Source organism: Oncorhynchus gorbuscha, linkage group LG21 (assembly GCF_021184085.1).
Source record: "Oncorhynchus gorbuscha isolate QuinsamMale2020 ecotype Even-year linkage group LG21, OgorEven_v1.0, whole genome shotgun sequence".
Lineage (NCBI taxonomy): Eukaryota > Metazoa > Chordata > Actinopteri > Salmoniformes > Salmonidae > Oncorhynchus > Oncorhynchus gorbuscha.
In genome coordinates, this window is record NC_060193.1 from 11,598,780 (window position 1) to 11,620,989 (window position 22,210).

The following is a 22,210-nucleotide window of genomic DNA, read 5'->3' on the forward strand; positions in this document are numbered from 1 at the left end:
TGACATAATGAATGGTAGTGATACAGGTATTTGTGGATGACATAATGAATGGTAGTGATACAGGTATTAGTAGATGACATAATGAATGGTAGTGATACAGGTATTTGTGGATGACATAACGAATGGTAGTGATACAGGTATTTGTAGATGACATAATGAATGGTAGTGATACAGGTATTTGTGGATGACATAATGAATGGTAGTGATACAGGTATCACCTATAGCTGGCTCTGTTGCTTCGTTGGCTGGCTCCTCGAGCCCCCTCTCTCCCTGGCCTATCCCCTCTCTCTACCCCCTCCCATCCCCAGTGTCCTATCCCCTCTCTCTACCCCTCCCCTCCCCCAGCATTCCATCCCCTCCCCAGTGTCACATCCCCTCCCTCTACCCCCTCCCATCCCCAGTGTCCTATCCCCTCTCTCTACCCCTCCCCTCCCCCAGCATTCCATCCGCTCCCCAGTGTCACATCCCCTCCCCCTCTATCCCCTCCCTCCTCAGTGTCACATCCCCTCCGTCCCTCCCCAGTGTCACATCCCCCCCTCCCTCTCTCCCCTCCCTCCCCAGTGTCACATCCCCTCCGTCCCTCCCCAGTGTCACATCCCCTCCCTCCCCTCCCCAGTGTCACATCCCCTCCCTCTCTCCCCTCCCTCCCCAGTGTCACATCCCCTCCCTCTATCCCCTCCCCCCCTCCCCAGTGTCACATCCCCCCCAGTCCCTCTATCCCCTCCCTCCCCAGTGTCACATCCCCCCTCCCCCCCAGTCCCTCCCCAGTGTCACATCCCCCCTCCCCCTCCCCAGTCCCCCTCCCCAGTGTCACATCCCTATCTCCGTCCCTCCCCAGTGTCACATCCCCTCCCTCTGTCCCTCCCCCCCCAGTGTCACATCCCCTCCCCTCCCTCCCTCCCCCAGTCCCCAGTGTCACATCCCCTCCCTCTCTCCCCTCCCCCTCCCCAGTGTCACATCCCCTCCCTCTATCCCCTCCGTCCCTCCCCAGTGTCACATCCCCTCCCTCTATCCCCCTCCCCCTCCCCAGTGTCCCATCATCCCCCCATCCCTCCCCCAGTGTCTCCCCTCCCTCCCCAGTGTCACATCCCCTCCCTCTATCCCCTCCGTCCCCTCCCCAGTGTCACATCCCCTCCTCTGTCCCCTGTCCCTCCCCCAGTGTCCCATCCCATTCCTCCCTACCCCTCCCTCCCCCAGTGTCCCAGCCCATTCTCCCTCTATTCCCTCCCCCCCCCAGTGTCCCATCCCCTCCTCCAGTGTCTCATCCCCCCTCCCTCTACCCCTCTCTCTTCAGTGTCTCATCCCCTCCCTCTACCTCTACCCATCCCCTTCCCCAGTGTCCCATACACTCCCTCAGTGTCCCATCCCCTCCCCCAGTGTCCTATGCCCTCCCTCTATCCCCTCCCTCAGTGTCCCATCCCCTTCCCCAGTGTCCCATCTCCTCCCCCAGTGTCCCATCCCCTCCCCCAGTGTCCCATCCCCTCCCTCAGTGTCCCGATCCTCCCCCCCAGTGTCCCATCCCCTCCCTCTATTCCCTCCCTCAGTGTCCCAACCCCTTCCCCAGTGTCCCATCCCCTCCCCCAGTGACCCATCCCCTCCCTCTATCCCCTCCCTCAGTGTCCCCTCCCCTCCCTCTCCCTCCCCCAGCGTCCCCTCCCCTCCCTTTCCCTCCCCCAGCGTCCCCTCCCTCCCTCTCCCTCCCCCAGTGTCCCCTCCCCTCCCTCTCCCTCCCCCAGTGTCCCCTCCCTCTCCCTCCCCCAGTGTCCCCTCCCCTCCCTCTCCCTCCCTCAGTGTCCCCTCCCTCTCCCTCCCTCAGTGTCCCCTCCCTCTCCCTCCCCCAGTGTCCCCTCCCCCCTCCCTCTCCCTCCCTCAGTGTCCCCTCCCTCTCCCTCCCTCAGTGTCCCCTCCCTCTCCCTCCCTCAGTGTCCCCTCCCTCTCCCTCCCTCAGTGTCCCCTCCCTCTCCCTCCCTCAGTGTCCCCTCCCTCTCCCTCCCTCAGTGTCCCCTCCCTCTCCCTCCCCCAGCCCATCCATCACAATGCGATATTTCCTCTATGTTGATGTTGTACACAGAATCCAACGTAAAGAACAGTATTAATTGAAAGACTCATTTAAATCAGCAAATATGTTAGCTGGATTGTTGATTATTTAGGGTGTAGAACACTGTTTCCCATTGTATGACTTTAAACCAGTTGGTACTTTTACGTGTTCAGAGAGGCTTTGGTACTGTAGTCAGTTTTTAATTTTTTAATTGTTTTAATTCACAATATATCACAATTAGTTGTGTAATTGGCTTTGTAATAACAACACAAGATGGTACATGTTTTTTCACAACATTACTATAATTGTTGTCATCCACAATGAAGCCATTTGCCTCCCTTTTGCTTTATGATACTTTGATATGTTTTGGTTTTCCTGAAAGATGCCGTCTTGATTCTTCCTCCAGTGAGGAGCCCGGGAGTTCCACTTCCTTTGTTAACTCCTAATATATATATTTTCTCTCTGTGTCTCTGTCTCTCTCTGTGTCTCTGTGTCTCTGTCTCTCTGTCTCTCTGTCTCTCTGTCTCTCTCTCTCTCTCTCTCTCTCTCTCTCTCTCTCTCTCTCTCTCTCTCTCTCTCTCTCTCACTCACTCACTCACTCACTCACTCACTCACTCACTCACTCACTCACTCACTCACTCACTCACTCTCTCACTCTCTCACTCTCTCACTCAGGGGGAAGGGGGTTACAAAGGAGTGCGTGGACCATCTGGCAGACCCGGCCCACCTGTAAGTGTGTCTGTCTTGTCTGTTGGGGTCAATAAAGATTTATAGAATTGAATATCTCTTTGCGGTCGAGCAAAATAGCCTTATTGGCCAAAGTCTTATGGGCCCTTCTGGTCAAATGTAGTGCACTACTCGTGAATAGGTTTTCATTTAGGATGCAGTTGTATGTTATAAATGTTTGACTCATACCTCTGTTGTCAGGGTCCTTTTGGCTATCCTGGCGAGAAGGGAGAGAATGGAATTCTGGGGTATCCAGGGGGACGGGTAAGCTCCTCCCCTCCTTCTATGTCAGGTTATCTGCTACCACCTCAGAGTCCCCATTACCTGTCCTTCCTCCCAAAGTGTGCACTTTTTTTCCTTCCCTTCACTGATTTGAAAGACAGTGATTGGTTTAAGAAATCTGGTGTAAACTCCCTCTATCCCAGGCCAAAATATGTATTATTGTTACACACCCAGAGGGATGTTATGCTGTTTGGGATTCTGGACTCTGATTCTAAACTATTCTCTGGCGGCCATCTTTTTTCTTCTTCTCTCTTGGCAGGGTCCTCCTGGTTTTAATGGACCTCCCGGATCTCCAGGAAGACCAGTAGGACACACACACACACACACACACACACACACACACACACACACACACACACACACACACACACACACACACACACACACACACACACACACACACACACACACACACACACACACACACCTAAATTAATAAATGGATGATCAGATGAATGAACCAATTAACAAATTAACCGATGCATCTCTCACCCACACAGGGATTCACAGGCAGTCCAGGGTTCCCCGGGCAACCAGGCTACAGTGGACCTAAGGTCAGCCAAGAGGGGGAAAAATACTTCTTTCAATAAATGAATGCATGACTGTGTACTTGTTACAAACTGAGTGTCAGGTAATGTTGCCTTGAATAGGCAGCCCAATTCTGATCTATTGCCCAATTATTGGCAGAAGAGCTGATCTGATTAGTCAAAAGGCAAATTAGTAGATAAAGATCCGAATTGGGCATCCCTTGAACGCAGTCTTGTTCTGAGAGGGTTTAGGGTTGAGTTACTAGGTACCAGTCTGCCAGCAGAGGGTGCTAAAGTGAACATATTTCGTTTTTCTCTGTCTTCTAGGGTGACCAGGGGGAACAGGGGCCTCCTGGGCCCCCCATCTACGCAGACACACAAGGGTTGGCTGTTCAAGGTGACACACACACACAGACACAGACACACACACATGTTATGTACTGTATCATGAAAATAATGAATTGTATTAATGATACCCACAATCCCCTCTGATTGGGTGCAGGAGCACCAGGTGACAATGGTATCGATGGCTTCCCCGGCCAACCTGGTGACACTGGCTCTCCAGGGTTTCCTGGACAACCAGGGCGACCAGGCGACTCCTTCGGCGATGGTAACACGGAGAAACATGCACTATCTAGATGCCTACACACAAACACATGCAAACACACAAACAGGCACGCACAAATACACACACACATGCATACAGGCACGCACACATACACAGACACACAAACATCTCTGATTTCCACAAGACACAAAATGAATACAGGCGAGAGTCAACCCTTCTTCTGTTCCATTTTGTGCCCCGCCCTCTTTTCTCTATTCTGTTGCCTTTTCTTCCATCCCTACTCCTCTCCTGTCATCTCCTCCCTCCTCCTCTCTTCTCTCCTCTCTCCTCCTCTCCTGTCATCTCCTCCCTCCTCCTCTCTTCTCTCCTCTCTCCTCCTCTCCTGTCATCTCCTCCCTCCTCTCTCTTCTCTCCTCTCTCCTCCTCTCCTGTCATCTCCTCCCTCCTCCTCTCTTCTCTCCTCTCTCCTCCTCTCCCTGTCATCTCCTCCTCCTCCTCTCTTCTCTCCTCCCTCCTCCTCCTCTCTCTCTCTCATCTCCTCCCTCCTCCTCTCTCTTCTCTCCTCTCTCCTCCTCTCCTGTCATCTCCTCTCTCCACCTCTCTTCTCTCCTCTCTCCTCCTCTCCTGTCATCTCCTCCCTCCTCCTCTCTCCTCTCTCCTCTCTCCTCCTCTCCTCCTCTCCTGTCATCTCCTCTCTCCTCCTCTCCTCTCTCTCTCTCTCTCTCTCTCTCCTCCTCTCCTCCTCTCCTGTCATCTCCTCCCTCCTCCTCTCTCCTCCTCTCTCCTCCTCTCCTCCTCTCCTGTCATCTCCTCCCCTCCTCTCCTCCTCTCTCCTCTCTCCTCCTCTCCTCCTCTCCTGTCATCTCCTCCCTCCTCCTCTCTTCTCTCCTCTCTCCTCCTCTCCTGTCATCTCCTCCCTCCTCCTCTCTTCTCTCCTCTCTCCTCCTCTCCTGTCATCTCCTCCCTCCTCCTCTCTTCTCTCCTCTCTCCTCCTCTCCTGTCATCTCCTCCCTCCTCCTCTCTTCTCTCCTCTCTCCTCCTCTCCTGTCATCTCCTCCTCTCCTGTCATCTCCTCCTCTCTTCTCTCCTCCTCTCTCTTCCATCTCCCAAGGTCGAGGAGGCAGCCCAGGGTTCCCTGGCACCTTAGGACCTAAGGGAGAGAGGGGTAACCCCGGCAGACAGAGCTACGGCCCTGAGGGCCTACCAGGAGGACCAGGATTACCAGGACCCCCCGGACCTCCCGGACCACCAGGCAGATCTGGTACGTTACGGCTTCCCAGCAATCAAGTCCAGCCAGACTTTTGCAATTCTGCGATCACAAAATGTTTTGCAAAATCAACAATCCTCTCCCCATATTACTAAATGTTTTACATCCCTTCAAATACCTGTATCACTACCATTCATTATGTCATCCACTAATACCTGTATCACTACCATTCATTATGTCATCTACTAATACCTGTATCACTACCATTCATTATGTCATCCACTAATACCTGTATCACTACCATTCATTATGTCATCCACTAATACATGTATCACTACCATTCATTATGTCATCCACTAATACATGTATCACTACCATTCATTATGTCATCCACTAATACCTGTATCACTACCATTCATTATGTCATCTACTAATACCTGTATCACTACCATTCATTATGTCATCCACTAATACCTGTATCACTACCATTCATTATGTCATCCACAAATACCTGTATCACTACCATTCATTATGTCATCCACTAATACCTGTATCACTACCATTCATTATGTCATCTACTAATACCTGTATCACTACCATTCATTATGTCATCCACTAATACCTGTATCACTACCATTCATTATGTCATCCACTAATACCTGTATCACTACCATTCATTATGTCATCCACAAATACCTGTATCACTACCATTCATTATGTCATCCACTAATACCTGTATCACTACCATTCATTATGTCATCCACAAATACCTGTATCACTACCATTCATTATGTCATCCACTAATACCTGTATCACTATCATTCATTATGTCATCTACTAATACCTGTATCACTACCATTCATTATGTCATCCACTAATACCTGTATCACTACCATTCATTATGTCATCCACTAATACCTGTATCACTACCATTCATTATGTCATCCACTAATACCTGTATCACTACCATTCATTATGTCATCCACTAATACCTGTATCACTACCATTCATTATGTAATCCACTAATACCTGTATCACTACCATTCATTATTTCATCCACTAATACCTGTATCACTACCATTCATTATGTCATCCACTAATACCTGTATCACTACCATTCATTATGTCATCCACTAATACCTGTATCACTACCATTCATTATGTCATCCACTAATACCTGTATCACTACCATTCATTATGTCATCCACAAATACCTGTATCAGGTTTGTTTTGTTTTGATATTTTAACCTGATATGTGGTGATGCTATTTGGTGTGGGTGGAACAAATTAATTTATGCATAATGGCGAAAACACGTTATTTTCAATGAACAGTTTGGGTTCCGTGTTCTGGGATTCGATCTTGCAAACACTGTACATTAGCATTCCGAAAAGGTAGTGGGTCCGACCACCAGAGTGGGGATGTTGCTGTTACCATGGAAATATTCAGTCCACCAAAACAAACAAACCCAAAATAAGACTAAATCAAGTTTTCCAAGCCGACTAAATGTATGCATGGTTCTAATGTAAACTGACAGTCAGGACACTCTTTACTAACACCTGTAAGTGTAGCTGGTCACTCAAATCCAAGATGCGTTCTCATGTTTCACCACTAGGTGTCTCCCTCACCACCTGAACGGCAGGACCATAGATATACAATACATAGAGTATGCACATAGTGTTAATGGTATATAGATATATATTGCTCTGATATAGTGGAGAGTGCTATCTATGGCTTTTTTTTAAACATTGACCTTTATTTAACTAAGCAAATAAGTTAAGAAAACATTCTTATTTTCAATGAACAGATTTTTACCTTCGGTGTTCTGGGATTCGATCTTGCAACCTTTCAGTTAATAGTCCAACGCTCTAACCACTAGGCTAACTGCTACCCCGGCTCTGACATAGGAGACAGAGATATATATGGCTCTGACATAGGGGACAGAGATATATATGGCTCTGACATAGGAGACAGAGATATATATGGCTCTGACATAGGAGACAGAGATATATATGGCTCTGACATAGGGGACAGAGATATATATGGCTATGATATAGGGGACAGAGATATATATGGCTCTGACATAGGAGACAGAGATATCTACTGCTCTGACATAGGGGACAGAGATATATATGGCTCTGACATAGGAGACAGAGATATATATGGCTCTGACATAGGAGACAGAGATATATATGGCTCTGACATAGGGGACAGAGATATATATGGCTCTGACATAGGAGACAGAGATATATATGGCTCTGACATAGGAGACAGAGATATATATGGCTCTGACATAGGGGACCGAGATATATATGGCTCTGACATAGGAGACAGAGATATATATGGCTCTGACATAGGAGACAGAGATATATATGGCTCTGACATAGGAGACAGAGATATATATGGCTCTGACATAGGAGACAGAGATATCTATTGCTCTGACATAGGAGACAGAGATATATATGGCTCTGACATAGGAGACAGAGATATATATTGCTCTGACATAGGAGACAGAGATATATATGGCTCTGACATAGGGGACAGAGATATATATGGCTCTGACATAGGAGACAGAGATATATATGGCTCTGACATAGGAGACAGAGATATATATGGCTCTGACATAGGGGACAGAGATATATATGGCTATGATATAGGGGACAGAGATATATATGGCTCTGACATAGGAGACAGAGATATCTACTGCTCTGACATAGGGGACAGAGATATATATGGCTCTGACATAGGAGACAGAGATATATATGGCTCTGACATAGGGGACAGAGATATATATGGCTCTGACATAGGAGACAGAGATATCTACTGCTCTGACATAGGGGACAGAGATATATATTGCTCTGACATAGGAGACAGAGATATATATGGCTCTGACATAGGAGACAGAGATATATATGGCTCTGACATAGGGGACAGAGATATCTATGGCTCTGACATAGGGGACAGAGATATATATGGCTCTGACATAGGAGACAGAGATATATATGGCTCTGACATAGGGGACAGAGATATATATGGCTCTGACATAGGAGACAGAGATATATATGGCTCTGACATAGGAGACAGAGATATATATGGCTCTGACATAGGAGACAGAGATATCTACTGCTCTGACATAGGGGACAGAGATATATATTGCTCTGACATAGGAGACAGAGATATATATGGCTCTGACATAGGAGACAGAGATATATATGGCTCTGACATAGGAGACAGAGATATATATGGCTCTGACATAGGTGACAGAGATATATATGGCTCTGACATAGGAGACAGAGATATCTATTGCTCTGACATAGGGGACAGAGATATATATTGCTCTGACATAGGAGACAGAGATATATATGGCTCTGACATAGGAGACAGAGATATATATGGCTCTGACATAGGGGACAGAGATATATATTGCTCTGACATAGGAGACAGAGATATCTATTGCTCTGACATAGGGGACAGAGATATATATTGCTCTGACATAGGGGACAGAGATATATATTGCTCTGACATAGGGGACAGAGATATATATGGCTCTGACATAGGGGACAGAGATATATATGGCTCTGACATAGGAGACAGAGATATATATTGCTCTGACATAGGGGACAGAGATATATATTGCTCTGACATAGGGGACAGAGATATATATTGCTCTGACATAGGAGACAGATATATATATTGCTCTGACATAGGAGACAGAGATATCTATTGCTCTGACATAGGAGACAGAGATATATATTGCTCTGACATAGGTGACAGAGATATATATTGCTCTGACATAGGGGACAGAGATATATATTGCTCTGACATAGGAGACAGAGATATCTATTGCTCTGACATAGGAGACAGAGATATCTATTGCTCTGACATAGGAGACAGAGATATCTATTGCTCTGACATAGGAGACAGAGATATCTATTGCTCTCACATAGGAGTTAGAGATATCTATTGCTCTGACATAGGAGACAGAGATATCTATTGCTCTGACCTAGGAGTTAGAGATATCTATTGCTCTGACATAGGAGTTAGAGATATCTATTGCTCTGACATAGGAGACAGAGATATCTATTGCTCTGACATAGGAGTTAGAGATATCTATTGCTCTGACATAGGAGACAGAGATATCTATTGCTCTGACATAGGAGTTAGAGATATATATGGCTCTGACATAGGGGACAGAGATATATATGGCTCTGACATAGGGACAGAGATATCTATTGCTCTGACATAGGAGACAGAGATATCTATTGCTCTGACATAGGGGACAGAGATATATATGGCTCTGACATAGGAGACAGAGATATATATTGCTCTGACATAGGAGACAGAGATATATATGGCTCTGACATAGGGGACAGAGATATATATGGCTCTGACATAGGGGACAGAGATATATATTGCTCTGACATAGGAGACAGAGATATATATGGCTCTGACATAGGGGACAGAGATATATATGGCTCTGACATAGGAGACAGAGATATCTATTGCTCTGACATAGGAGACAGAGATATATATGGCTCTGACATAGGAGACAGAGAAATCTATGGCTCTGACATAGGGACAGAGATATCTATTGCTCTGACATAGGAGACAGAGATATATATGGCTCTGACATAGGGACAGAGATATATATTGCTCTGACATAGGAGACAGAGAAATCTATGGCTCTGACATAGGAGACAGAGATATCTATTGCTCTGACATAGGAGACAGAGATATATATGGCTCTGACATAGGAGACAGAGATATATATGGCTCTGACATAGGAGACAGAGATATCTATGGCTCTGACATTTTATTTTACTTGATTTATTTCACCTTTATTTAACCAGGTAGGCAAGTTGAGAACAAGTTCTCATTTACAATTGTGACCTGGCCAAGATAAAGCAAAGCAGTTCGACAGATACAACGACACAGAGTTACACATGGAGTAAAACAAACATACAGTCAATAATACAGTATAAACAAGTCTATATACGATGTGAGAAAATGAGGTGAGAAGGGAGGTAAAGGCAAAAAAGGCCATGGTGGCAAAGTAAATACAATATAGCAAGTAAAACACTGGAATGGTAGTTTTGCAATGGAAGAATGTGCAAAGTAGAAATACAAATAATGGGGTGCAAAGGAGCAAAATAAATAAATAAATAAAATACAGTTGGGAAAGAGGTAGTTGTTTGGGCTAAATTATAGGTGGGCTATGTACAGGTGCAGTAATCTGTGAGCTGCTCTGACAGTTGGTGCTTAAAGCTAGTGAGGGAGATAAGTGTTTCCAGTTTCAGAGATTTTTGTAGTTCGTTCCAGTCATTGGCAGCAGAGAACTGGAAGGAGAGGCGGCCAAAGAAAGAATTGGTTTTGGGGGTGACTAGAGAGATATACCTACGGTGCTGCTATGGTGACCAGCGAGCTGAGATAAGGGGGACTTTACCTAGCAGGGTCTTGTAGATGACATGGAGCCAGTGGGTTTGGCGACGAGTATGAAGCGAGGGCCAGCCAACGAGAGCGTACAGGTCGCAATGGTGGGTAGTATATGGGGCTTTGGTGACAAAACGGATTGCACTGTGATAGACTGCATCCAATTTGTTGAGTAGGGTATTGGAGGCTATTTTTTAAATGACATCGCGAAAGTCGAGGATTGGTAGGATGGTCAGTTTTACAAGGGTATGTTTGGCAGCATGAGTGAAGGATGCTTTGTTGTGAAATAGGAAGCCAATTCTAGATTTAACTTTGGATTGGAGATGTTTGATATGGGTCTGGAAGGAGAATTTACAGTCTAACCAGACACCTAATTATTTGTAGTTGTCCACGTATTCTAAGTCAGAGCCGTCCAGAGTAGTGATGTTGGACAGGCGGGTAGGTGCAGGTAGCGATCGGTTGAAGAGCATGCATTTATTTTTACTTGTATTTAAGAGCAATTGGAGGCCACGGAAGGAGAGCTGTATGGCATTGAAGCTTGCCTGGAGGGTTGTTAACACAGTGTCCAATGAAGGGCCAGAAGTATACAGAATGGTGTCGTCTGCGTAGAGGTGGATCAGAGACTCACCAGCAGCAAGAGCGACCTCATTGATGTATACAGAGAAGAGAGTTGGTCCAAGAATTGAACCATGTGGCACCCCCATAGAGACTGCCAGAGGTCCGGACAGCAGACCCTCCGATTTGACACACTGAACTCTATCAGAGAAGTAGTTGGTGAACCAGGCGAGGCAATCATTTGAGAAACCAAGGCTGTCGAGTCTGCCGATGAGGATGTGGTGATTGACAGAGTCGAAAGCCTTGGCCAGATCAATGAATACGGCTGCACAGTAATGTTTCTTATCGATGGCGGTTAAGATATCGTTTAGGACCTAGAGCGTGGCTGAGATGCACCCATGACCAGCTCTGAAACCAGATTGCATAGCAAAGAAGTTATGGTGAGATTCGAAATGGTCGGTAATCTGTTTGTTGACTTGGCTTTCGAAGACCTTAGAAAGGCTTGGTAGGATAGATATAGGTCTGTAGCAGTTTGGGTCAAGAGTGTCCCCCCCCTTTGAAGAGGGGGATGACCGCAGCTGCTTTCCAATCTTTGGGAATCTCTGACGACACGAAAGAGAGGTTGAACAGGCTAGTAATAGGGGTGGCAACAATTTCGGCAGATAATTTTAGAAAGAAAGGGTCCAGATTGTCTAGCCCGGCTGATTTGTAGGGGTCCAGATTTTGCAGCTCTTTCAGAACATCAGCTGAACGGATTTGGGAGAAGGAGAAATGGGGAAGGGTTGGGCGAGTTGCTGTTGGGGGTGCAGTGCTGTTGACCGGGGTAGGAGTAGCCAGGTGGAAAGCATGGCCAGCCGTAGGAAAATGCTTATTGAAATTCTCAATTATGGTGGATTTATCAGTAGTGACAGTGTTTCCTATCTTCAGTGCAGTGGGCAGCTGGGAGGAGGTGTTCTTATTCTCCATGGACTTTACAGCGTCCCGGAACTTTTTTGAGTTAGTGTTGCAGGAAGCAAATTTCTGCTTGAAAAAGCTAGCCAAGGCTTTTCTAACTGCCTGTGTATAATGGTTTCTAGCTTCCCCGAACAGCTGCATATCACGGGGGCTGTTCGATGCTAATGCAGAACGCCATAGGATGTTTTTGTGTTGGTTAAGGGCAGTCAGGTCTGGGGAGAACCAAGGGCTATATCTGTTCCTGGTTCTACATTTCTTGAATGGGGCATGTTTATTTAAGATGGTTAGGAAGGCATTTTTTTAAATATCCAGGCATCCTCTACTGACGGGATGAGATCAATATCCTTCCAGGATACCCCGGCCAGGTCAATTAGAAAGGCCTGCTCGCTGAAGTGTTTCAGGGAGCGTTTTACAGTGATGAGTGGAGGTCGTTTGACCGCTGACCCATTACGGATGCAGGCAATGAGGCAGTGATCGCTGAGATCTTGGTTGAAGCTAGGCACTGCAGCTAGCTTCAAGCTAGGAGAGCTAGGCACTGCAGGGCCTGGATTCACCTCTACATCGCCAGAGGAACATAGGAGGAGTAGAATAAGGGTGCGGCTAAAAGCAATAAGAATTGGTCGTCTAGAACGTCTGGAACAGAGAGTAAAAGGAGGTTTCTGGGCGCGATAAAATAGCATCAAGGTATAATGTACAGACAATGGTATGGTAGGATGTGAATACAGTGGAGGTAAACCTAGGTATTGAGTGATGAAGAGAGAGATATTGTCTCTAGAAACATCATTGAAACCAGGAGATGTCATTGCATGTGTGGGTGGTGGAACTAATAGTTTGGATAAGGTATAGTGAGCAGGACTAGAGGCTCTACAGTGAAATAAGCCAATAAAGACATATTGACATATAAGACATATTGACATTAAGGAGAGGCATGCTTAGTCGAGTGATCAAAAGGGTCCAGTAAGTGGAGAGGTTGGTTGGGAGTCACGGCGATTTAGACAGCTAGCCAGGCCATCGGTAGCAAGCTAGCATAGGATGGAGGTCTGTTATTAGCCACCTCTTGCATTCCGGCAGTAGATTAGTGGGGTTCCGTGTGGTAGAGGGGATTAATCCAAATCACAGAACAACAACAAAAATAAAAACAATAGATATAGTTATAGAGGCCCAAGAAGAAAACATAATAATAATAAAAATAAATAAATTGTCCGATTGTCTATTCAGATAGCAGCCGGTAAGACACAGTTAGCAGGCCGCAGATGGGCGTTCAGGTAACGTCGCGACGGAGGAGCCAGCCGGATAACTCCTTCGGGTAGATAACGTTGGCAGTCCAGTTGTGAAGGCCCAGTGGGGCTCCACGTAGGCAGTAAAACGGGTCCGGATAGGTGACTGCAGCCCAGGAGGGATTGATGGAACTCAGGAGTGATTGATGGAGCTGGCTAGCTCTGGAATAATTGATGTTTGCTCCGGAATCGACGAAAGCCGATAGTCACACGGATAGCAGCTAGCTAGCTGTGAGATCCAGGTATGAATGTCCAGAGAGCAGTTGAAATCCAGGGACACGGAGAGAAAAATTGGTCCGGCATCTTCCGTTCCGAGCCGTGCTGCGCTGCGCCGTACAAAACTGGCAATAGATTTTCGAGCTAAAGGATAGCTGATGACCACAAACCGTGGTTAGCTGAATACTAACGTTTTGCCAGTAAAGAAGCTAACTAGCTTCTGAACTAGCTTCTGATTAGCTTCTAGATTAGCTCCTGGCTAGCTTCTGGCTAGTTTCTGGCTAGCTTCTTGGAGGATTACATATTTGAGGTAAATAATACTTTTTTATAAATATAAATTGGTGAGGCGGGTTGCAGGAGAGTGTTTTGAAGATGAGTTGATGGAAAATAAAAATAAAATGTATGTGGAAAAAAGTTGTAAATATATATATATATATATATATATATATATATATATATATATATATACGGGACACGACAAGACGAGGACAAAAGACGTCTGAACTGCTATGCCATCTTGGAAGGGGACAGAGATATCTATTGCTCTGACATAGGGGACAGAGATATCTATAGGGGACAGACATTTTCAGATAATATCTTTGCTACAAATGAAGATGAACAACAGTGGGTAAAGGTTTCATACTTGGAACAGAGGCAACTTCTGGCGGTCTCTATGGGGGTGCCACAGGGTTCAATTCTCAGGCCGACTCTCTTCTCTGTATGCATCAATGATGTCGCTCTTGCTGCTGGTGATTCTTTGATCCACCTCTATGCAGACGACACCATTCTGTATACATCTAGCCCTTCTTTGGACACTGTGTTAACTAACCTCCAGACGAGCTTCAATGCCATACAACTCTCCCTCCGTGCCCTCCAACTGCTCTTAAATGCAAGTAAAACTAAATGCATGCTCTTCAACCGATCGCTGCCCGCACCTGCCCGCCTGTCCAGTATCACTAGTCTGGACGGTTCTGACTTAGAATATGTGGACAACTACAAATACCTAGGTGTCTGGTTAGACTGTAAACTCTCTTTCCAGACTCACATTAAACATCTCCAATCCAAAATTAAATCTAGAATCGGCTTCCTATTTCGCAACAAAGCATCCTTCACTCATGCTGCCAAACATACCCTTGTAAAACTGACCGTCCTACCGATCCTCGACTTCGGCGATGTCATTTACAAAATTGCCTCCAACACGCTACTCAACAAATTGGATGCAGTCTATCACAGTGCCAACCGTTTTGTCACCAAAGCCCCATATACTACCCACAACTGCGACCTGTATGATCTTGTTGGCTGGACCTTGCTTCATAATTGTCGCAAAACCCACTGGCTCCAGGTCATCTACAAGTCTCTGCTAGGTAAAGCCCTGCCTTATCTCAGCTCACTAGTCACCATAGCAGCACCCACTCGTAGCACGTGCTCCAGCAGGTATATCTCACTGGTTACCCCCAAAGCCAATTCTTCATTTGGCCGCCTCTCCTTCCAGTTCTCTGCTGCCAATGACTGGAACAAACTGCAAAAATCTCTGAAGCTGGAGACTCTTACCTCCCTCACTAGCTTTAAGCGCCAGCTGTCAGAGCAGCTCACAGATCACTGCACCTGTACATAGCTCATCTGTAAATAGCCCATCCAATCTACCTCATCCCCATACTGTATTTATTTATTTATCTTGCTCCTTTGCACCCCAATATCTCAACTTGCACATTCATCTTCTGCACATCCTACCATTCCAGTGTTTAATTGCTATATTGTAATTATTTAGCCTCTATGGCCTATTTCTTGCCTTACCTCTCTTATCCTACCTCATTTGCACACGCTGTATATAGATTTCTACTGTATTATTGACTGTATGTTTGTTTATTCCATGTGTAACTCTGTGTTGTTGTATGTGTCGAACTGCTTTGCTTCATCTTGGCCAGGTCGCAGTTGTAAATGAGAACTTGTTCTCAACTAGCCAACCTGGTTAAATAAACGTGTTCTCACCTAGCCAACCTGGTTAAATAAACGTGTTCTCAACTAGCCTCCCTGGTTAAATAAACATGTTCTCAACTAGCCAACCTGGTTAAATAAACGTGACATAAATGAAATAAAACTATCACTGGGGATGGGGGAGACATACATTTCACCCTCCCAGTTTTATCATTGGAATGAGATACAAAACAAGGCAGCCGTGTGCTTTAGGACCATGCGGACGCCTCTGAGCGGTCGGGTGTTTGGAGTGTTTATCCGACTGAATACATTTTGTTTTTAAATTATAATTATGACCCCCCCCCCCCCCCCACTTATAAACCAAAGTTGCGCCCCTGGTTTTGTCCAAAAGATTGACCAACCCATCAAATTACATATGAGCTAACTAACAGACCAAATAAACAGAGTTTCTATGTGAGAGGTCAAGTTTGTGTGTGTGTGTTTCAGTCAACAACCAGCCCGGCAGGTTTGACAATCTACCAGGAGCGCCAGGACGACCAGGAGGCCAAGGACCACCTGGAGCCAGCGGATACAAAGGACCCAAAGGTAAGACTTCCTATTGCACGCACACACACACTGTCCATATCAACTACACACACACACACACATTGTCCATATCAACTGCGCACACACACACTGTCCATATCAACTACACACACACACACACACACACCAGTATAGCTTCCGTCCCTCTCCTCACCCATACCTGGGCTCGAACCAGGGACCCTCTATACACGTCAACAACAGCCACCCCCGAAGCATCGTAACCTATCGCGCCAATAAAGCTGCAGCCCAACTACTTTAAGGTCTCAGAGCAAGTGAAGTCACCGATTGAAACGCTATTAGCGCGCTCCACCGCTAATTAGCCATTTCACATTGGTTACACACACCCCCTTTTGACCTCCTCCTTTTCCGCAGTGACCAGTGATCCGGGTCAACAGCATCAATGTAACAGTATAGCTTTCGTCCATCCCCTCACCCAAACCCGGACTCAAACCAGGGACCCTCTGCACACACAGACAACTGACACCCACGAAGCATCGTTACCCATCACGCCACAAAAGCCACAGCCCTTGCAGAGCAAGGGGAACAACTACTTTAAGTTCTCAGAGCAAGTGATCTCACCGATTGAAACGCTATTAGCGCGCACCACCGCTAACTAGCTAGCCATTTCACATCGGTTACACACACACACACACACACACACTGTCCATATCCACCACACCCACACACACACACACACACACACACACACACACACACACACACACACACACACACACACACACACACACACACACACACACACACACACACACACACACACACACACACACACACACACAAATCAAATGTATTTATATAGCCCTTCTTACATCAGCTGTCACAAAGTGCTGTACAGAAACCCAGCCTAAAACCCCAAACAGCAAGCAATGCAGAAGCATGGTGGCTAGGAAAAATTCCCTAGAAAGGCCAAAACCTAGGAAGAAACCTAGAGAGGAACCAGGCTATGAGGGGTGGCCAATCCTCTTCTGGCTGTGCCGGGTGGAGTTTATAACAGAACATGGTCAAGATGTTCAAATGTTCATAAATGACCAGCATGGTCAAATAATAATAATCACAGTAGTTGTCGAGGGTGCAGCAAGTCAGCACCTCAGGAGTAAATGTCAGTTGGCTTTTCATAGCCGATCATCTCTACCGCTATATCTCTACCATTCCTGCTGTCTCTAGAGAGTTTTAAACAGCAGGTCTGGGACAGGTAGCACGTCCGGTGAACAGGTCAGGGTTCCATAGCCCGACGCAGAACAGTTGAAACTGGAGCAGCAACACGGCCAGGTGGACTGGGGACTGGGGACAGCAAGGAGTCATCCTGCCAGGTAGTCCTGAGGCATTGTCCTAGGGCTCAGGTCTTCCGAGAGAGAGAGAATTAGAGAGAGCATACATACATTCACACAGGACACCGGATAAGACAGGAGAAGTACTCCAGATATAACAGACTGACCCTAGACCCCGACACATAAACTACTGCAGCATAAATACTAGAGGCTGAGACAGGGGGGGTCAGGAGACACTGTGGCCCCATCCGATGATACCCCCGGACAGGGCCAAACAGGCAGGATATAACCCCACCCACTTTACCAAAGCACAGCCCCCACACCACTAGAGGGATATCTTCAACCACCAACCATCCTGAGACAAGGCCGAGTATAGCCCACAAAGATCTCCGCCACGGCACAACTCAAGGGGGGGGGGCCAACCCAGACAGGAAGATCACGTCAGTGACTCAACCCACTCAAGTGACGCACCCCTCCTAGTGACGGCATGGAAGAGCACCAGTAAGCCAGTGACTCAGCTCCTGTAATAGGGTTAGAGGTAGAGAATCCCAGTGGAAAGAGGGGAACCGACCAGGCAGAGACAGCAAGGGCAGTTCGTTGCTCCAGAGCCTTTCGGTTCACCTTCACACTCCTGAGCCAGACTACACTCAATCATATGACCCACTGAAGAGATGAGTCTTCAGTAAAGACTTAAAGGTTCAAATCAAATCAAATCAAATTTTATTTGTCACATACACATGGTTAGCAGATGTTAATGCGAGTGTAGCGAAATGCTTGTGCTTCTAGTTCCGACAATGCAGTGATAACCAACAAGTAATCTAACTAACAATTCCAAAACTACTGTCTTATACACAGTGTAAGGGGATAAGGAACATGTACATAAGGATATATGAATGAGTGATGGTACAGAGCAGCATACAGTAGATGGTATCGAGTACAGTATATACATATGAGATGAGTGTGTAGACAAAGTAAACAAAGTGGCATAGTTAAAGTGGCTAGTGATACATGTGTTACATAAGGATGCAGTCGATGATGTAGAGTACAGTATATACATATGCATATGAGATGAATAATGTAGGGTAAGTAACATTATATAAGGTAGCATTGTTTAAAGTGGCTAGTGATATATTTACATCATTTCCCATCAATTCCCATTATTAAAATGGCTGGAGTTGGGTCAGTGTCAATGACAGTGTGTTGGCAGCAGCCACTCAGTGTTAGTGGTGGCTGTTTAACAGTCTGATGGCCTTGAGATAGAAGCTGTTTTTCAGTCTCTCGGTCCCAGCTTTGATGCATCTGTACTGACCTCGCCTTCTGGATGATAGCGGGGTGAACAGGCAGTGGTTCGGGTGGTTGATGTCCTTGATGATCTTTATGGCCTTCCTGTAACAACGGGTGGTGTAGGTGTCCTGGAGGGCAGGTAGTTTGCCCCCGGTGATGCGTTGTGCAGTCCTCACTACCCTCTGGAGAGCCTTACGGTTGAGGGCGGAGCAGTTGCCGTACCAGGCGGTGATACAGCCCGCCAGGATGCTCTCGATTGTGCATCTGTAGAAGTTTGTGAGTGCTTTTGGTGACAAGCCGAATTTCTTCAGCCTCCTGAGGTTGAATAGGCGCTGCTGCGCCTTCTTCACGACGCTGTCAGTGTGAGTGGACCAATTCAGTTTGTCTGTGATGTGTATGCCGAGGAACTTAAAACTAGCTACCCTCTCCACTACTGTTCCATCGATGTGGATAGGGGGTGTTCCCTCTGCTGTTTCCTGAAGTCCACAATCATCTCCTTAGTTTTGTTGACGTTGAGTGTGAGGTTATTTTCCTGACACCACACTCCGAGGGCCCTCACCTCCTCCCTGTAGGCAGTCTCGTCGTTGTTGGTAATCAAGCCTACCACTGTTGTGTCGTCCGCAAACTTGATGATTGAGTTGGAGGCGTGCGTGGCCACGCAGTCGTGGGTGAACAGGGAGTACAGGAGAGGGCTCAGAACGCACCCTTGTGGGGCCCCGTGTTGAGGATCAGCGGGGAGGAGATGTTGTTGCCTACCCTCACCACCTGGGGGCGGCCCGTCAGGAAGTCCAGTACCCAGTTGCACAGGGCGGGGTCGAGACCCAGGGTCTCGAGCTTGATGACGAGCTTGGAGGGTACTATGGTGTTGAATGCCGAGCTGTAGTCGATGAACAGCATTCTCACATAGGTATTCCTCTTGTCCAGGTGGGTTAGGGCAGTGTGCAGTGTGGTTGAGATTGCATCGTCTGTGGACCTATTTGGGCGGTAAGCAAATTGGAGTGGGTCTAGGGTGTCAGGTAGGGTGGAGGTGATATGGTCCTTGACTAGTCTCTCAAAGCACTTCATGATGACGGAAGTGAGTGCTACGGGGCGGTAGTCGTTTAGCTCAGTTACCTTAGCTTTCTTGGGAACAGGAACAATGGTGGCCCTCTTGAAGCATGTGGGAACAGCAGACTGGTATAGGGATTGATTGAATATGTCCGTAAACACACCGGCCAGCTGGTCTGCGCATGCTCTGAGGGCGCGGCTGGGGATGCCGTCTGGGCCTGCAGCCTTGCGAGGGTTAACACGTTTAAATGTCTTACTCACCTCGGCTGCAGTGAAGGAGAGACCGCATGTTTCCGTTGCAGGCCGTGTCAGTGGCACTGTATTGTCCTCAAAGCGGGCAAAAAGTTATTTAGTCTGCCTGGGAGCAAGACATCCTGGTCCGTGACTGGGCTGGATTTCATCTTGTAGTCCGTGATTGACTGTAGACCCTGCCACATGCCTCTTGTGTCTGAGCCATTGAATTGAGATTCCACTTTGTCTCTGTACTGACGCTTAGCTTGTTTAATAGCCTTACGGAGGGAATAGCTGCACTGTTTGTATTCAGTCATGTTGCCAGACACCTTGCCCTGATTAAAAGCAGTGGTTCGCGCTTTCAGTTTCACGCGAATGCTGCCATCAATCCACGGTTTCTGGTTAGGGAATGTTTTTATCTTTGCTATGGGAACGACATCTTCGACGCACGTTCTAATGAACTCGCACACCGAATCAGCGTATTCGTCAATATTCCCATCTGACGCAATACGAAACATGTCCCAGTCCACGTGATGGAAGCAGTCTTGGAGTGTAGAGTCAGCTTGAGACCGAGTCTGCGTCTCTGACATGGGTAGGCAGACCATTCCATAAAAATGGAGCTCTATAAGAGAAGGCCCTGCCTCCAGCTGTTTGCGTAGAAATTCTAAGGACAATAAGAAGGCCTGTGCCTTGTGACCGTAGCGTACGTGTAGGTATGTACGGCAGGACCTAATCTGTACAGCCATTTTACACTATAACTCTCAAACCCAATTCCTTTCCAACACCTCTTAGGTGTGTTTTCATAAAGTTACAAATCAAATAGCCCGACTTCGGGGCAATAAAGCTTTTCTACATCTCTATCCTAAACTCCTTACCTCCATCTTCCTCTGTGGTCCAGGGGAACTGGGTGACTGTAACTGCCTGGGAGGAGGCACCACGGGTGGAGTGGGGGCCCCGGGGGCTCCTGGGTCTGATGGAAGACCTGGTGCCTTTGGCAGGAAGGGCGAAAGCGGAGACCCAGGCATACCCGGTTTCGGAGGACAACCAGGAACACCTGTAAGTTTCCAGTGACCAAAATGTTCTCCAAATAAGTTTTCAAAATGAAGCAGTTGTCTACTCTCTTTCCTCTGTTCAATGTTTACAATTCTCAAACTATGATAGTGTACACTAATGAGTTTACAAATCTGAGGTATACTGACAAACTGTGTGATGATAACACCTCTTCTTCTCCCTTCAGGGCCGTGTGGGCGAGAGGGGTTTCTTTGGACGTAAAGGAGAAAAGGGTGCCTCCTTCTACCCCTCGTTCAGTGGAGGGATCCAGGGTGAACAGGGGGCCCAGGGCCTTCGAGGGCCCCCTGGAAACATGGGCCGACCCGGGAGAGACGGACTTCCTGGGTCCCCCGGACAGCCTGGACCTCCTGTGAGACACACACACACACACACATATATATATATATACACACACACACACACATAAATATACACACACACACACACTACCATTTTTATGTCTGTGCCCAGTATAAAATAAGTTAGAGTTAGTTTGGTGAGCCAATGCTGCTAGCAGGTAACCATAGACTTCCAGTCATTGGGCTAACGCTAATTAGCAATTGTGTTAGCGCTTGTTAACAACTTCCTTCAAACTGCACACAGAGACATAACGATGGTTTCCACGTGTTCATCTGACTCTGGGGAAGTAGATAAAGGGTCTCATTGTCAAAATCCCCAAGTATCCCTTTTAACAGACATGATCCTCTCCTCAGGCTGATGTTGATGGCTATGGAACCATTGGAGAGAGAGGATTCCCAGGGTTCTCAGGCGCCAAAGGTCGCGCCGGTGAACCTGGAGAGAACGGGATTGGCTACCAGGGTTCCATCGGCTCCCGTGGGTTTCCAGGCGACTCGGGCTTTGCGGGGTTACCAGGGCAACCTGGTTTACCTGGCCCTCCAGGTATGTGCCACTGCAGACACCCAATGAGGGGGAGTGGAGAGAGGGAGAGAGGGAGAGAGGGAAAGGGGGATAATTAGTCAGTTGTACAGCTGAATGCATTCAAGTGAAATG

The 22,210-nt window shown here is 47.1% G+C and overlaps 1 protein-coding gene across 1 annotated transcript in view; it reads left to right on the plus strand.

Annotated features, from left to right (window-relative positions):
- LOC124008814 (collagen alpha-6(IV) chain-like) overlaps nucleotides 1–22,210 on the plus strand; it is a 276,756-nt gene that overhangs the window by 209,872 nt on the left and 44,674 nt on the right. Inside the window, exons 13-23 of the mRNA XM_046320380.1 lie at nucleotides 2,714–2,767; nucleotides 2,966–3,028; nucleotides 3,306–3,350; nucleotides 3,547–3,600; nucleotides 3,901–3,970; nucleotides 4,076–4,183; nucleotides 5,253–5,402; nucleotides 16,200–16,298; nucleotides 21,048–21,205; nucleotides 21,387–21,569; nucleotides 21,913–22,099. Coding sequence (XP_046176336.1) covers nucleotides 2,714–2,767; nucleotides 2,966–3,028; nucleotides 3,306–3,350; nucleotides 3,547–3,600; nucleotides 3,901–3,970; nucleotides 4,076–4,183; nucleotides 5,253–5,402; nucleotides 16,200–16,298; nucleotides 21,048–21,205; nucleotides 21,387–21,569; nucleotides 21,913–22,099 — 1,171 coding nt within the window. The remainder of the gene's footprint in view (nucleotides 1–2,713; nucleotides 2,768–2,965; nucleotides 3,029–3,305; nucleotides 3,351–3,546; nucleotides 3,601–3,900; nucleotides 3,971–4,075; nucleotides 4,184–5,252; nucleotides 5,403–16,199; nucleotides 16,299–21,047; nucleotides 21,206–21,386; nucleotides 21,570–21,912; nucleotides 22,100–22,210) is intronic.